Source organism: Meles meles, chromosome X (genome assembly GCF_922984935.1).
Source record: "Meles meles chromosome X, mMelMel3.1 paternal haplotype, whole genome shotgun sequence".
NCBI lineage: Eukaryota > Metazoa > Chordata > Mammalia > Carnivora > Mustelidae > Meles > Meles meles.
The window spans coordinates 13,189,712-13,206,903 of NC_060087.1; the positions used below are offsets into that span (position 1 = coordinate 13,189,712).

The window sequence follows — 17,192 nt, forward strand, 5'->3', positions numbered from 1 at the left end:
GATGAGTGTTAATAAAAGAACAGTCATTACTAAAAATATTTAAGCCCTTTAAAGAAAATAAGCCAAAGAAACATGGCTCTTTAGCTTCAGTAGTATTTGAAAGAGCATAACTGGAAGTTTTAAACTTCAAAATTGTTCATCTTTATCTACAGAGTAGAAAGGAAAGAAACTTATTTAAATAGTTTTTTCTTTAGTTTTTTTTTTTTTTTTCTTTTTAAGGATTTCATTTATTTATTTGACAGAGAGAGAGAGCACAGCAAGGGGAGTGGCAGGCAGAGGGGGAGGGAGAAACAGGCTTTCCACTGAGCAGGGAGCTCAATGTGGGGCTCCATCCCAGGTCCCTGGGACCATGACCTGAGCCGAAGGCAGCTGCTTAACTGAGCCACCCAGGTGCCCCTTTCTTTAGGTTTTTAATTCCTATGCGATCTCAGTTTCAAATATATTGATGGAAAAGCTATTATAAGTAGTAGATGAATACAGTGTATTCATGTTCGCAAAACTTTCTATAATAGCTGTTTGCTCCTACAGTTAATGGTTGCTGAACTGGTGGCTATCCATTTTGAAGTCATCTGTTCTTCACTTAAGGAATCTCTTAGCTCTAAGTATTTAGACAATGGGAGGAAGGTTGAGAAATGTATCCTTTGACAGAAGGGGAGTGAATGGGGTGGAGGGTTGTTGGGGTTTAGGGCTCTAGTAAACACTGCTGTGGCTGAATGACGTACTGTCCCTCGTGTCTTTCAAGCTATAAGAGCTGTGTGTGCTGCTCATGACTATAGACTCATGAAAAAAATGAAAATGTGATAGCTCGTTTTATGATTTTCAGGGAAAAGTTCGAATAGAAATTTATCTTGAAACAACTTATTGTCCATTTCATTTTCATTTGGGATTGGAATTTTTTTTTTAAGATTTTATGTATTTATTTGATAGAGGGACAGCGAGAGAGGAACACAAGCAGGGGGAGTAGGAGAGGGAGAAGCAGGCATGAAGGTAACTCATGGTCCCTAACTTAAAAGATAAAAACAGGCATGCTGTGAAAGCTTGGTGCTCCCCTCCTCCTCCACCACTTACACAACCACACACACACACACACACACACACACCCCAAATCGTGGCAAGTACATGCTGTTGGGCATTTTTCTTTATCCCCTTTCAACTTACCCTTACAGATCAGTAATTCTCCATCTACCTTATTTTTTAATAGGTGCTATAGTCTCCATAATATGGATGTACCACAGTTGATCTCTGCAGTCCATTATTTTGGTTTTGGGGGGTATGTAGTTTTATTATTTTAATTGAAGTACAGTTTACATGCAGTATTACATTAGTGTAATACCACAAAATCCCAGTTTGTCATCTCTCACCATGCAGTTATTACCATCTAGTTCATTATTAATGGACATTTAGGGTATTTCTGATTTTTTTTTGTTACTACAAATACTGTTACATAAATGTCATTATATATATAATTTCATAGATGTACTTGTTTGTCCATAGAAGAAATTGATAAGAAAGGAGTTTGGTGGATTGAAGCTATGTGGCATGATTTTTTTCCCAACATTTTGAAGATTTTTATTTATTTGACAGAGAGAGAGAGAGATCACAAGTAGGCAGAGAGGCAGGCTCCCTGCTGAGCAGAGAGTCCGATGCCGGGCTCGATCCCAGGACCCTGAGACCATGACCTGAGCCAAAGGCAGAGGCTTAACCCACTGAGCCACTCAGGTGCCCCTTATTGTGGAAATTTTTTAAACATAAAGTTGAAAGAATTTGATACTAACATCCATATTGCCACTACTGGATTCTCCACTACCATACCTTTTCATTTATCTATCGTCTGTTGGTCCTTTCACCCGTGAAGCCACGTTAAGTGTTTACATGCTGAGTTTTAACAAATGCATGCAGCTCTGTAACCCAAACCCTAATCAAATTATAGAGCATTCCCATCATCCTGGAAAGTTCCTTTGCACCCCTTTCCACACAATCTCTGCCCTGAATTAGACTCCTTAGTAGTTAAACCACTTTGTTCCCCAACTAAGAATGCTTGAGAGTACCCCACACCCTTTCCCACACTGTGTGGTCAGTTTCTGATGTGAATAATGGTATCTGATAGTTTCAAGTTGTGCTTCTCTTATTGTGAGTAAAGTTAAGCATATGTTTGCTAGCCACTTGTATTTTCTATGATTTCTTGCTTTGTATTGTTTGCCCATTTTTGTTGGGTTGCGGGTCTTAACATTCTTTATTTCATTTGAGTATGCATTTGTGTTAAAATAATAAATTAATTTTGGGGCCCCCTGGGTAGCTCAGTCAATTGAGCATCCTATTCTTGATTTCAGCTCGGGTCATGATCTCGGGGTCATGGGATGGAGTGCCATGTCTGGCTCTGCGCTGGGCATGGAGCTTGCTTGGGATTCGTTCTCTTCCTCTCTCTCTGTCCTCTCCCCGCCCCCACCCCCCGCCCACCCTGCCCCGAGTGCACACACAATCTCTCTCAAAAATTAAAAGTAAAATTAAGCATTTTTTTAAAAATTTATTTATTTCTTTGACAGACAGAGACCACAAGTAGGCAGAGAGGCAGGCGGAGCGGGGGTGGGGGGGGAAGCAGGCTCCCCACTGAGCAGAGAGCCTGATGCGGGGCTCGATCCCAGGACCCTGGGATCATGACCCGAGCCGAAGGCAGAGGCTTTAACCCGCTGAGCCACCCAGGCACCCTGAGCTTTTTTTTAAACTTAAATGACTTTGTGTAGAAATTTTAATAAAATTTACATGTGTTCGGGGGTACCTGGGTGGCTCAGTTGTTGGACATCTGCCTTTGGCTTGGGTCATGATCCCGGGGTCTTGGGATCGAGCCCCGCATAGGGCTCCCTGCTCAGTGGGGAGCCTGCTTCTCCTTCTCCCACTCCCCCTGCTTGTGTTCCCTCTCTGGATGTCTCTGTCAAATAAATAAAATCTTTAAAAATAGTAATAATACCTACCTTGTGACATTATTGTGAGGATTAAATTAGTTAATATAAGAAAGTGCTTACACTTGTGCCAGGATATAGTATTTGCTGTATAAATACTAACTGCTGCTGTTTATATAGGAGATTAATACGAAAGAAAGGGCATCCAGAATGGGTATCAGAGAAAGCAGAGTAGGAAGTTGTATTGGCCGTGTGATATAGAGGTCTCTGTTTAAGGACGTGAGGGCTTATATGTATACTTTACCGTTTAAAGTTGTTGACATAAGAATTTGCTTCATATCATGGCCCAGTGCAGAGCCTCAAGAAGGTTCTTGAACAAACAGTCCTTGCAGTAGAAAAATTGGGGCCTGCTATTTCAGGATTCCAGCTGGACCTGGGCTTATTCATAAACCAAGATTTTGTAGTGCCAAAGTTAGTCTTTCATTAGCAAATGTGAAAAATACATCAAAATTAGTTGCACAGGAGAGAAAGGAAATGTAATACTGTATTGCTTCTAAAGATAAAGTAGTTATAGTGGTATTTTCCTCTAACTTGTAATGTTTAGGTATTTTCCATGGCTTGTTTTCAACAACCGTTTTGGCCCATGTGTTCTCCATCAGTTGGCAATTGAGCACCTTTTATGCATAAGCTTTTGCTGTCTAGTTGGATATGCATACCAAATAAGTGCTAATGTAACGCGTGTGACAGGAGCTGAGAGGCTAAAGGGTGGAGTGTCCGAAAAGACAAAAAGAAGTAGTATTAACTAAAAATAGAGAACAATGAAATAGAAGGACAGCATGAGATGTGATGGTTATTCATACTACACATTCAGGGTCCTTATTTATGCTCAGTGCCACTAGCTACGATTTTGAGTTATGTAAACATTTTGACTTTTCTAGTCCTTCATCTTTTTTCTGTCTTTGGTGGCTGAAATTGACCTATATGCCTTTAACCTGAAAGCCAGAGTGATTTTTAATTGAATTTATGACATTTTGAAATAGGTGAATACGTTGTGCCTTTTCTCCAAAATTGAGAGAACAGTAATAGAAGATACTTGCCAGTCATACATCTGATAATGGACTTTTATCTGGCATATATAAAGAACTCTTAGAACTCAATAAGAAAATAACCCAGTTAGAAAAGGGGCAAAGGATGTGAATAAACATTTCTCCAAAGGAGGTATACAAATGACCAATAGGCACATGAAAAGATTCTCAGCATCATTAGTCATTAGATGAGATACCTTCACACTGTAGTGGCTATTATCAAAAGGACCGACAATAACAAGTGTTGGTGAGAATGTATAAATAATGGAACCCTAACACACTGCTGGTGGGACTATAAAGTGGTGTAGTCGTTTAGAAAAATAGTGTCATGGTTCCCCAAAAGGTTAACTGGAGTGACCATATGACCCAGCGGTTCCACTCCTAGGTATATACCCTGCAGAAATGTAAACATATGTCTACATAAAAGCTTGTACATTAGTGTTCATAACAGATTTATTTATAATAGCCAATAGTTGGAAATAATCCAAATGTCCCATCAGCTGATGAATGAATAAATAAAACATGGTATATCCAAACTGTGGAATATTATTTGACAATAAAGAGAAATGAAGTAGTGATATATTCTACAACATGGATGAACCTTGAAATCATGCTTTGTGAAAGAAGCCAAACACAAAAGGCCACGTATTATCTGTTTCTGTTTAGGTGAACTGCTTAGAACAACCACATCTGTAAAGACAGTACGTTAGTTGCCTAGGGCTGGGGGTAATGGGAAGGCTTCTTTCTGAGGTGACTAAAGTATTCTAAGATTGATTGTGGTGATGGTTCCACAACTCTGTGAATATACTAAAAACCAGTGGACTGTACACTTCAAATTGGTGAATTACATGTGAATTATATCTCAATAAAGGTTATGAAAAACTCTAATAGAGCTGCAAAATGAGAAATTAACAAATTCCATTTCTCAGGTACCTTTCTTATTAAAATTGATCCTAGGAGAGGCTTCAGGTTTTCCTGAATGAAAATTACCCAGGGCACCTGGGTGGCTCATTGGGTTAAGCCTCTGCCTTCAGCTCAGTTCATGATCTCAGGGTCCTGGGATCGAGCCCCGCGTTGGGCTCTCTGCTCAGTGGTGAGCCTGCTTCCCCCTCTCTCTGCCTGCCTCTCTGCCTACTTGTGATCTCTCTCTCTCTCTCTCTGTCAAATAAATAAATAAATAAAACTTAAAAAAAGAAAATTACCTATTAAATGATGGCTCCCCCTTCTTCCAGCAGATTGCTTGCTCATTATATTTTTGGTGTGTCTTGACAAAATATTTTCTGGTATAAGGTGGATTTTATCATCATTACAACTTCTGAGAAATTCTGTCATGTATTAGAGATAGCAATCTTCTGTTTTAATTATCTTTTAACAGACTTTCATCAGTATTTAAAACCAATGTTGGGGACACCTGGGTGGCTCAGTGTGTTGGGCCTCTGCCTTCGGTTCAGGTCAGGCCCTGCTTCCCCTGCCCACCCCCCCCCCCCCCCCAACCGCCTGCCTCTCTGCCTACTTGTGATCTCTCTCTCTCTGTCAAATAAATAAATAAAATCTTAAAAAAACACAAAAAAACCAATGTTGTGGTTTTGTGAACCCATTCTTATACTAATTGTTTTCAGGAGAAAGGTTTAAAAATTATTTTTTTAAAAATTGGGGAAGCAGTGCCTGGGTGGCTCAGTCAGTTAAACATCTGCTTTCCACTCAGGTCATGATCTTGGGGTCCTATGACTGAACTCTGCATTGGGCTCCCTGGCTCAGTGGGAGAGTCTGCTTCTCCCTCTGTTTCCCCTCCCCATGCTTGCCCCGCTCCCTGCAAATAAAATCTTTAAAAAATAATAAAATAAAAATTGGGAAAGATGATATTAATAGCACTTATTGTTTTTCCTCTACTGCTTTTGTAAAGAGGGAGGCTGTTAACATTATCCATATGCCCAGTAGTATATGGCAGTTCAGTATTTGATATAAAGTAGAGGCGGAACTTAGTAGCTATATATATAATGTAGCAATAAATGATCATTTTGCATTTAGTTTGAGATTAATACTTATGTAGTATGTTATTTGGGCATATTCATGGCTTTAAGAAGTTTCTGCAGGAATTTAACAAAAGGTGTTTGTTTTGAAGTTTTTGAAACTTCATCATGACTATTTTATAAATTTAATACCTGTGGACTACACTTGTGAAATTTCATTCTACAGAATGCATTGCATATGGAAGTGAGTTTTAAATGTTTTTGAAAGAATTTAAGAGTCTTTTAAATATTTCTAAGTTTTTAGGCTTAGAGTGTGGCATCAAACAGTAACTTTGAAGATAGACAATCCTTTTCCCTTTAATGCATTAATTTTTTTAAGAAATGAAAGTATTGTATGCACATTATTTTAAAAGTATCATGAAAAGCAACACATTGCTAATCTTTCTGTCCTGAGGAAAATATTCTGTTTTGGTTCTTCATAACTCTTGAATAATGTATAAATTGCAACTTTAAAAGTAAACTTTTTTGAAATAGGTTTTACTTCAATAAAGTAGACAAATTGTAAATGTTTAAGCTTAATGAATTTTTTAAAAAGATTTTATTTATTTATTTGACAGAGATCACAAGTAGGCAGGGAGACAGGCAGAGAGAGAGGAGGAAGCAGGCTCTCCGCGGAGCAGAGAGCATGATGTGGGGCTCGATCCCAGGACCCTGGGATCATGACCTGAGCCGAAGGCAGAGGCTTTAACCCACTGAGCCACCCAGGCGCCCCTAGCCTTGCCTGATTTTGAACTTTACATATAAATGGTTTCCTACAGTGTGGATTCCTTGGCACCTTCCTCACAGTGTTTGGTCTGTGAGACTTAAATTGATCTGTATCACTGCATCTAGCGGTAGTTAGTTCTTGTTGCTGGATGGTATGAGCATAGTACAATGTATCCCTTCTCTTGATACAAATTTGGGTTAATTCCATTTGGGGACAATTACAAATAGCCCTGCTTTAAACATTCTTGGCCTTTGGCTGCACATATGTGCATACTTGGGTAAAATCCTAAGAGCAGACTTAACTTAGGTTGGAATGTATCTGTATTGTCAAGAGAGTTTCTCAAAGTGGCTATACCAGTTTGTTCTTCCAGAAGTATAGGACCTGGTTCATCAACAGTAGACTATGAAAGATAAGGACGGACTTCCCACAATCTCCATCTCCTCTGCTACTTTGATACTTTAAATCATTTTTAGTTCTTCAGTTGGAAGTACTCTTGTAACTTGAAATAATGAATCTCTGCTTTCCTATAAACTTTGGAAAGTAACTTTGTCCACTTGTAAAAGAAAGATACTAGACCCCACCCCCCCACCCCCCCCCCCGCCACCAATTGTATTATTCAGAAAGGGAAGAGGTCCTCTTTCGTACAGAGAGAGAATGTATAGAATGTGTAAAATTCAGATTTGTGCCACATCATGTTAAGGGGAAGAAGCCCATAAATAAACGGGGTTAACATTATGATAGAAGAGAGAGTAAGGTAAATTTTACTGATTTGAGAATAAAATACTACAATAATGCCTTTACTCCCATGGCCATGGCCACTATCCACATTTGTTCGGGCAGGGATAGTTGCTTAAACCATTATTCTCCCAAGTTTCTGTGGCTTAACATGAGAGAACTTTATTTTTGTGCTCATCTAATAGTCCAGTGTGGAGTTCTTTGTAGGAAGGGGAGCCTTCCTTTGTATGTACATGGGATTTAGGGGCCTAAACTGTTAATGCTTTTATCCTGTAGCTGTGCCGTCTCTCAGAGTCTGGGAGATCTCTGCATTCAGCCAGAGTGGGGAAGAAATGGTGGGGAAAGAATGTATGCTTCTAAGAATGAAAGTCTTGTTGAAGAAGGGACAGTCATTATTTCATTTTATATTCCATTGGTAGGAACTTTGCATGGGAGTTCCGCTTAGATACAAGGGGGCTGGGAAATGGAGTCCTGGGCTGAGCATTTGCCTAGCAGCACCAGCTGGAGGATATTGGAGGAGCAAGGGTTTTTGCTGGACAGCTAGTGAGCCACCTCTGCTCTACCGTCTCATCAGGGATAAGAACAGAATAATTAATGTTCCCTAACAGGATAATTTCATTTCTAAGATACTGACTATTTTAATGGTGAATTTTTATAGGGAAAAGAGTTTATTTTTGAAAGGAAGTGTGAGTACTTTATTTATTTATTTATTTATTTATTTATTTAAAAGATTTTATTTATTAATTTTGACAGAGATCACAAGTAGGCAGAGAGGCAGGCAGAGAGAGTGAGAGGGAAACAGGCTCCCTTCAGTGCAGAGAGCCCGACGTGGGACTCGATCCCAGGACCCTGAGATCATGACCTGAGCCGAAGGCAGCAGCTTAAACCACTGAGCCACCCAGGCGCCCATGAGTACTTTTTTAAAAAAGATTTTATTTATTCATTTGTCACAGAGAGAGAGATCATAAGGAGGCAGAGAGGCAGGGAGAGATAGGGAGGGGGAAGCAGGCTCCCTGCTGAGCAGAGAGCCCAATGTGGGGCTCTATCCCAGGACCCTGAGACTACGACCTGAGCCGAAGATAGTTAGTTAACCGACTGAGCCACTAAGGTGCCCACCCCCCCCTTTTTTTTCTTTTTAATTTGAAACAGGGAGAGAGGGAGCATGACTGGTGGGGAGGGGCAGAGGGAAAGGGAGAAGCAGTCTGCAAGGAGCCAGACATAGCGCTCAATGCTAGGACCCTGGGATCAGAACCCGAGCCAAAGGCAGATACTTAAGTGACTGAGCCACCCAGGTGCCCCTAGGGAAAAAAGTTTAGATTTACAACTAAATGGCATTTCTGGGGCGCCTGGGCGGCCCAGTTGGTTTAGCGACTGCCATCTGCTCAGGTCATGATCCTAGAGTCCTGGGATCGAGCCCCGCATCAGCTCCCTGCTTGGCAGGGAGTCTGCTCCCTCTGACCTCTCTCCTCTCATTTTCTCTCTCTCTCTCTCTCTGTCTCTCATGCTCATGCACTCTCTCTCTCAAATAAATAAATAAATAAATAAATAAATAAATAAATAAATAAGATCTTTAAAGAAAAATAAATGGAAGGGGCTCCTGGGTGGCTCAGTGGGTTGAAGCCTCTGCCTTAGGCTCAGGTCATGATCCCAGGGTCCTGGGATCGAGCCCTGCATCGGGCTCTCTGCTCAGCAGGGAGCCTGCTTCTTCCTCTCTCTCTCTCAGCCTGCCTCTCTGCCTACTTGTGATCTCTCTGTCTGTCAAATAGATAAATTAAAAAAATAAAAAAAATAAAATGAATGGCATTTCTCACTTCCTTTGGGACCACTTAGTTGTGTGATTTGTTTTAATTTTCTTATACTTTACGGTTATGTCGCCCCTCTGAAACTTAGAAATTACCGTATTTACATCAATTTTACAAATCACTAAAAGAGAAAAAAACTGTCAATCTGTGGTGTATTATTGGATGTAAACATTGATTACATTTGCTTTAACCCCTCTTTCCATATTTTTTCTTTTCCTCTGTCTAGTTTGTGATTGGCACAATGGAAGAAGCTGGAATGTGTGGATTAGGGGTGAAGGCAGATATGTTACACAACTCTCAATCAAATGATATTCTTCAACATCAAGACTCAAATTGTGGTGGCACAAGTAACAAGCATTCATTGGAAGAGGATGAAGGCAGTGATTTTATTACAAAGAACAGGAGTTTGATGAGCCCAGCATACTGCACGCAAGAGTCCAGAGAGGAAATTCCTGGGCGAGAAGCTCGAATAGATCCTCCTGATGGTCAGCAGGATTCAGAATGCAGCAGGAGCAAAGAGAAGACTTTAGGTAATAATCTGTGCTCAGTGGTTGGACATTTCTTTGTGCTGCTCTTTTTACTCCTGTTCTCCGCAGCGCAGGTGATTATGAACATGGCCAGCATTGAGGCGGATGTTTAGCTAATACATCTCTTGTCCTCAGTGGGCTCAGTGTGTATATTTACTGCATTTTTTGCAGGAGACAAAGATAGCAAAGTAGGAAGTTGTTTTCTCTAAGTAATCAGGAATAAGCTTTCTTGACAGAATTTGGGGCCAACTTGACAAAGTAGTATTTGACTTGCCTTGTTTCATCTTTAATGTAGTCGGACTGAAATTTACTGTGAAGACTGTGCATTTATTGGCTTGTTTTATTTAAAATTTAGTTACAGTGCTTTAGCGACATGTTATCTGTCATTCAGAAGTGGGTTAAGACTGGCTTTCAAGGGTACGTTTTCTTTTTCCTTCTGTGTTTGAGATTTAGGACTAAAAAGGTAATATGTTAAATTTTGTTATGAAATCTGAAATCCCCTTTTATTTTAGCCCTACTCATTGACTCTCAATTTTTTTAAGTTTAATTATTTGACAGAGAGAATGAGCACAAGCAGGGGGAGAGGGAGAAGCAGGCTCCCCACTGAACAAGGAGCCCGATGCAGGACTCGATCCCAAGACCCTGGGATCATGACCTGAGCAAAGGCACATGGTTAACTGACTGAGTCACCCAGGTGCTGTGCCCCTAAATGTTTTATACTTAGTATACCTAAGATTAACAGTGTTTGATTTGTATGGTTTACTGTACAGAATTATCCTTATTAGATATTATTTATTTAATATTATTAAATATATTTTTATTAAATATATTTTTCACTAACTTGGAAATATTAAATATATTAAATATATTTTTCACTAACTTGGAAAACCTAAAAATTCTTACAGAAATACAAGAAATAATTTTAATTCCGGGGACACCTGGATGGCCCAGTCGGTTAAGGATCTGGCTTTAGCTCAGGTCATGATCCTGGGGTCCTGGGGTCGAGTCCCACATCGTGCTCCCTGCTCAGCGGGGAACCTGCTTCTCTCTCTGCCTGCCACTACCCCTGCTTGTGCTCTCTCACTCTCTCTCTCTGACAAATAAATATGTGTAAAAGCAGATATGGAGTCTTAAGAAGTTACAGGGAATGGGGCATCTGGCTGGCTCAGTTGGAGGAACATGCAACTCTTGATCTCAGGGTTGTGTAGAGATGACTTAATACTTAAAAACAAAAGTTTCACATAATGTTACCATGTGACTCAGCAGCTCTACCTCTAGGTATATAACCAGGAGGGTTGAAAGCACATGACCACGTGAAAATGTGTACGTGAGTATTCATGGCAGCCTTTTTCATAATAGCCAAAAAGTTGGAAAAACACAGTTACCCATCAGCTGGTGAATGGATAAACAAAATGTGGTATTATATCTGCTATAAAAAGGAATGAAGTAGTGATAACATTGTATGTGGGTGAACCTTGAAAACATGCTGAATGAAAGGAACCAGACACAAAAGTCCACATATTAAGATTCTATTTAATATGAAATGTTCAGAATTGGCAGGTCCATGGAGACAGAAAGTGGCATAGTGGTTGCCAGGGTCCCGGTGGGGGAGCAGGAGGGAGGGACTCCTAAAGGATATGGGGTTTATTTTTGGGGTGATGAAATGTTCTGGAATTCGACAGTGGTGATTGTTGCATGACTTTGTGAATGTACTCCATCTTACGCTTCTAATTAAAAGGGTGAATTTTATAGTACATGAATTGTGTCTCCAAAAAAAAAAAAAAAAACCCCCAGATGGAATATGGTTTAAAATCTGATTAAAAATTGCAGGTTATGGGTACCTGGGTGGCTCAGTGGGTTGAAGCCTCTGCCTTCGGCTCAGGTCATGATCCCAGGATCCTGGGATCGAGCCCCACATCGGGCTCTCTGCTCCCCGGAGAGCCTGCTTCCTCCTCTCTCTCTGCCTGCCTCTCTGCCTAGTTGTAATCTCTGTCTGTCAAACAAATAAATAAAATCTTTAAAAAAAAAATTGCAGGTTACATTATGGTTACTTCTAATCATATTTAATAATCATGTTTAGTCATCTCTTAAAATTTGTACTGGCCTTGGGCTTTGAGAGGTTTTGTTACTGAAATTTTGTGTGGATAGAAAGGTGTTCTGTTTTGAAGTCAGCCTGCATTTTTTCTTCATAGCAGTCTGTATACCACATACCAAAGTCCTTTTAATATATATTTTTAAATGAAATATCTTATATATAAGAGTAAATATTTAAAAAATAAAATGGTTACTTTAGAAGTAAAATATTATCACTTAGTTTGAAAGACCATTTGCCCTCTATCTCAGCCACCTGCTTCTCCCTGCCAAAGATTTTTAAAATACCGTTGCTAGCTCCTCCTGTGGGAGAAAGAACTTACATTGACACCCTTTTATTTACACTAAACTTGGTTAACACACAGAAGGGGCTTACTAAATGATCAGAAGTCATTTAAATTGCTTATAGAAAAAATACATGCCACAAGTGATTTATGTGTGTCTTAGAGAGTACCAACTGAAATTCTCTTTGAACTTGCTTCTATATTTGTACTTGGGTAGGAAGCTTTTAAAAATATTCTGCCCTTTGTAACTTGCCCTTTGTCTTAGCTTGGACATCAATGGTTAAGCAAGGGAATTTTTAAGCCTTAAGCAAGAGTTACAAATAGCTAGCAGTATTAGTGAGTGAAAAAATTTGGGGTAGGGGTGGGAAGGGAGGGGTGCCTGCTAATCCAGAATTTAAAAATAGCTTTCTTAATTTAGCTGGTAAATCTCTTATGTCTAGATACAGGCACAAATTATTTTACTCTGGATGTCAGAACATAGAAATCTAGTGTTATGTGGAATTTACAGGTTAGACTTGATCTCATTCCTCTTATCTTGTTAATCATCAGGAAAAGAAGTTTTATTATTGATGCAAGCCCTAAACACCCTTTCAACTCCAGAAGAGAAGCTGGCAGCTCTCTGTAAGAAATATGCGGATCTTGTGAGTATTAAATCAAGGGAGTAAAGTTCGTATGAAATGCAGCAAAATGTTGTATGTACTTGATAAGTTTTTTAAAATACTTCGATATAACTTTAGATGTAAAAATTATATTGTGTTCCAAAATTGAAGAGGAGAGTATTATTTCTTGGGGCTTTTGCTGCTTGTATGACTTCATTTTATAAGGTGATACCTATAGGGTTTTATAATGCTAAGATAGGGCATAGATTTTCTAAAACTCAGTTTTAGAAGTAAAAAGGCTGACTTAGAAGTACTATAGTGTGATGCTGTAGATGCTTGTCTGGGTGTAGTGGTTCCTGTATTTAACTTTTCCCAAGGGAATTCTAGAGATAAACGTTCTACCCATTGTGATTGAAATTGTGAGTTAGATGATATAGTCTACTAAAACAATACTGTGTCTCAGGAAATATTTATTTCACATCTACTATGTGCCAGGCATTTCTTTCTCCTTCTTCTAGAGAAACTGATCTCATTTGTTTTGGGCCTATGTTATTTCAAGTAGCATTAATTCTCTTTTAAAAATTATGAAAAGTCTCAACATGGAAACCCTGCCATCCTGTTTAGGTTGTAGAATGGGGAAGTCCTAGAACCCTTTGTGTAAGTGTAAGGGTTGTGGGAAACTTAGAATGAGTAAGTGTAATATAAATGCTAAAAGTAATGCCTTTTGTGAAAAACTTATGTGAATTATTGATGATTTTTATGCATTTTCATCTGTTGCTGAAGCAGATATTCCATATCACAAATACTACTTTTTGTCACTGGCCAGCTCTAAACATCAATTCTGTTTATTATTCAGAGAATTACAGTTAATCTCCCTTGCTTTACAAAGGGGTGTGTGTATGCGCCCCCGGAGCTGGGAGCTGGCATTCAGCAGCTTAGCACCTTCTGTTCAGAGCAGCAGGAAGCCATGTGCGTCAGTATAAATGGCCTAGAACAGTCACAGATACAAAGATGGAAGAAAACACAGTGTGGTCAGGTTGCTGGCTTCAGGAAAGGAAATCTTCCACTGTCTGTGGAAACCATTCCTGTTGGTTCCATCTGCAGGAGAATCCTGTAAGAATGGTGGAAGGCAGACAGCATGAATAGATTAGAAGAAAGGGCAGATAGTTGCCTAGGGCAGTCCTCAGATTCACCCGTATCATTGGGACTTCTGTTAAAAGGCACATTCTGATCATATGGTTTCACTTATTTGTGGAGCATAACAAATGACATGGAGGACATGGGGAGATGGAGAGGAGAAGGAAGTTGAGGGAAATTGGAAGGGGAGGCGAGCCATAAGAGACTATGGACTCTGAAAAACAACCTGAGGGTTTTGAAGGGGCGGGGGTGGGAGGTTGGGGGAATCAGGCGGTGGGTAATAGGGAGGGCACATATTGCATGGAGCACTGGGTGTTGTGCAAAAACAATGAATACTGTTACGCTGAAAAAATAAATAAATAAAAATTTAAAATAAAAAAAAAAAAAAGGCACATTCTGATTTGGAGGGTCTGGGTTGGGGCCTGAGAGTCTGTGTTTAAACAGTCTCCCAGATGGTGATGTTGATGCTGTTGGCCTTTAAATCACACTTTAAGTAGCAGGGGTCTAGGCTGTTTTTGTTTGTGGCTTTTATTGGGTGTGTGTATGTGTGTGTGTGTGCGTGCGCGTGTGTAGGTGGGTATGGTTATTTTTAAGTCCCAGTAATAATTGCTACATTCATTTTAGGATGTGTGACACATTAGAAATTTTCCTAGTAGTAACCTCTCTTTGCTTCAGATTTGTGCTGAATGTATAAAGGACAAAATGTGTACTGTTTTCAGAAAATGTTCTAAGGCTTTATTTCTTGAAAGAACACTCATTTCTTTTAAAAGGTCGAGTATACAGGTTATGTAGCAGAGAGACCATCAATGGAGTAACCTCTTCTTAAGGCTATTTAGAAATCTTCCCTTTTGCCATCATTGTCCTCTGTCCTTTTTGTGATAGCATCATCTGACATCATTGGTGCTTGTGGCATGGAAAAGTAGAATGTCCTGTAGAGCAGATGGTATGACATGTTGCACTGTAACTGGGATGGGCTACTGGGGAGACCCTGTGGCTTCCATGTTTACCAAATAATATGGGTTCTTGAAATGCTCACATTTCACTTGCTAAGTGTGGGTATGATTAGGTTTGTAACATGATTCTTAAGTATGTGTTATAGTGCTATTCTTTCCCATTCCTGAGTCAGTGTGTGTAGATGTTGATTATTATTTATTTTTTTTGAAGATTTTATTTATTTATTTGTCAGAGAGAGCACAAGCAGGAGGAGTGGCAGGCAGAGGGAGAAGCCGGCTCCCCGCAGAGCAAGGAGCCCAATGCGGGACTCAATCCTAGGACCCTGGGATCATGACCCGAGCTGAAGGCAGACCCTTAACTGACTGAGCCACCCAGGCATCCCAAGTGTAGATTATTATAGTGTAATAATAATCCTGATATCTTCTGGGGTAGGTGTATATATTCTTCTTATTAATCTTTTTGTTAGAAGTATCTTGGCTATTCTTGGCTCTTTATTACATTTTAGGTTCAACTTACTGGGAAAAATTGGGGGAAAAAACACCAGTTGGGGATTTAGAAGAACATTTCTTGGATTCTGTTGGTGCATTTGGGGGAGACTTGCCATCTTCATGAAATTAATGGAACTTAAAAAGTGTATATCCTGGGACACCTGGCTGTTTAAATTGATGGAGTATGCAACTCTTGGTCTTGGGGTCATGAGTCAGAGCCCCACGTTGGGTGTAGAGATTACTTAAATAAATCTTTTTTTTAAGTGTATATCCTTATGGGAAAGAAATTACACACAATGTGAAGAAAGAAATTAATCACACAGTGATTAATTCCAAATGGATTAAGGGTTTAAATGTCAAAAATTAAGCTTTAAAGATTTTAGATATTTAGATTTATTTAGATATATTAATAAATATTTTTCTAAACTTGGGTTAAGAGATTTTTTTAAAAAGATGTATTTTTAAAAGATTTTATTATTTATTTGACAGAGAGATATGGCGAGAGAGGAAACACAAGCAGGGGGAGTAGGTGAGGGAGAAGCAAGGTTCCGGCTGAACAGGGAGCGTGATGTGGGGCTTGATCCTAGGACCCTGGAATCATGACCTGAGCTGAAGGTAGATGCTTAATGACTGAGCCACCTAGGTGCCCCTATTTTATTTATTTTAGGAAGAGACAGACAGAGAGGAGTGGGAGGAGAGAGAGAGAGAATCAACCACGAACAGACTCACTGCCAAGTGTGAAGCCCAGTGCGGGGCTCTGTCTCACAAACCTGAGACCGTGACCTGAGCTGATATCAAGAGTCTCATGCTTAACCAGCTGAGCCACCCAGGTGTCCCAAGGGAAGGATTTCTTACAACACAAAAAACACTATCAGAGAAAGGATTGCAAAAATTGGCTGTGTTGAAATTAACTTTCTGTTCAGCAAAAGACACTTCAAAAGACAGTGAGACGTCACATCAAAAAACTGGGAAGAACATATTCCAGCAAATACAACCAACAGAATATTTAGTTTCAGGAATATCTAAGGAACACCTACAAATGAATACAAAAAGAACAAATAACCCAGTGGGAAACTGGGCAAGAGACATTAAGAGGCATTTTAGAGAAGTGGAAAAACATGAAGATACAAAGATACCTTAACATAAAGGTACATAAACATATAAAGAGATGTTCGACTTTATTAGTGATCAGGGAAATGCAAATCTGGACCAGAACGAGATGCGATTTTATATGCACGGCAGTGGCATAAATTACAAATTCTGATTGTACTCAGTTTTGGAGAGGATGTGCATCTATGTACATGATCTCTTATAAGTTGCTGATGGGAGAATAGGTTTGCCAGCCACTCTGGAGAAGAGTGTGGCATTGTCATGTGAAGTGGAACATGAGTCACTGCCTAGCAGTCCCACTCATGGGTCTGCACCCAGAGAAGTTGTGGCGTGTGTGCAGCAGGGAGCACATAGGACAGTGTTCATAACATTGTAAGCAGTCAAGTCTGGGAACAACCCAAATGCCCATTGACTTGAGCATGGGTCAGTAAAGTATGTTGTGTGTGGCAGATTTTTTAAGTGAGATGTCCTGTAACCAGTGGGGCCAAATCTGGCGAGACCTGTTTTGGTCCTGCCCACAAGCTAAGAATGGTTTTACGTTTTTTTGTTTTGTTTTGTTTTGTTTTTAAAGATTTTATTTATTTATTTGACAGACAGAGATCACAAGTAGGTGGAGAGGCAGGCAGAGAGAGGAAGGGAAGCAGGCTCCCTGCTGAGCAGAGAGCCCGATGTGGGGCTCGATCCCAGGACCCTGAAATCATGACCTGAGCCGAAGGCAGCGGCTTAATCCACTGAGCCACCCAGGCG

General features: G+C 39.9%; 1 protein-coding gene across 1 annotated transcript in view; it reads left to right on the forward strand.

Moving 5' to 3' along the window:
* Nucleotides 1-17,192, forward strand: part of TXLNG (taxilin gamma) — a 57,003-nt gene that overhangs the window by 20,630 nt on the left and 19,181 nt on the right. The window contains exons 2-3 of the mRNA XM_045995187.1: nucleotides 9,482-9,785; nucleotides 12,707-12,798. Coding sequence (XP_045851143.1) covers nucleotides 9,482-9,785; nucleotides 12,707-12,798 — 396 coding nt within the window. The remainder of the gene's footprint in view (nucleotides 1-9,481; nucleotides 9,786-12,706; nucleotides 12,799-17,192) is intronic.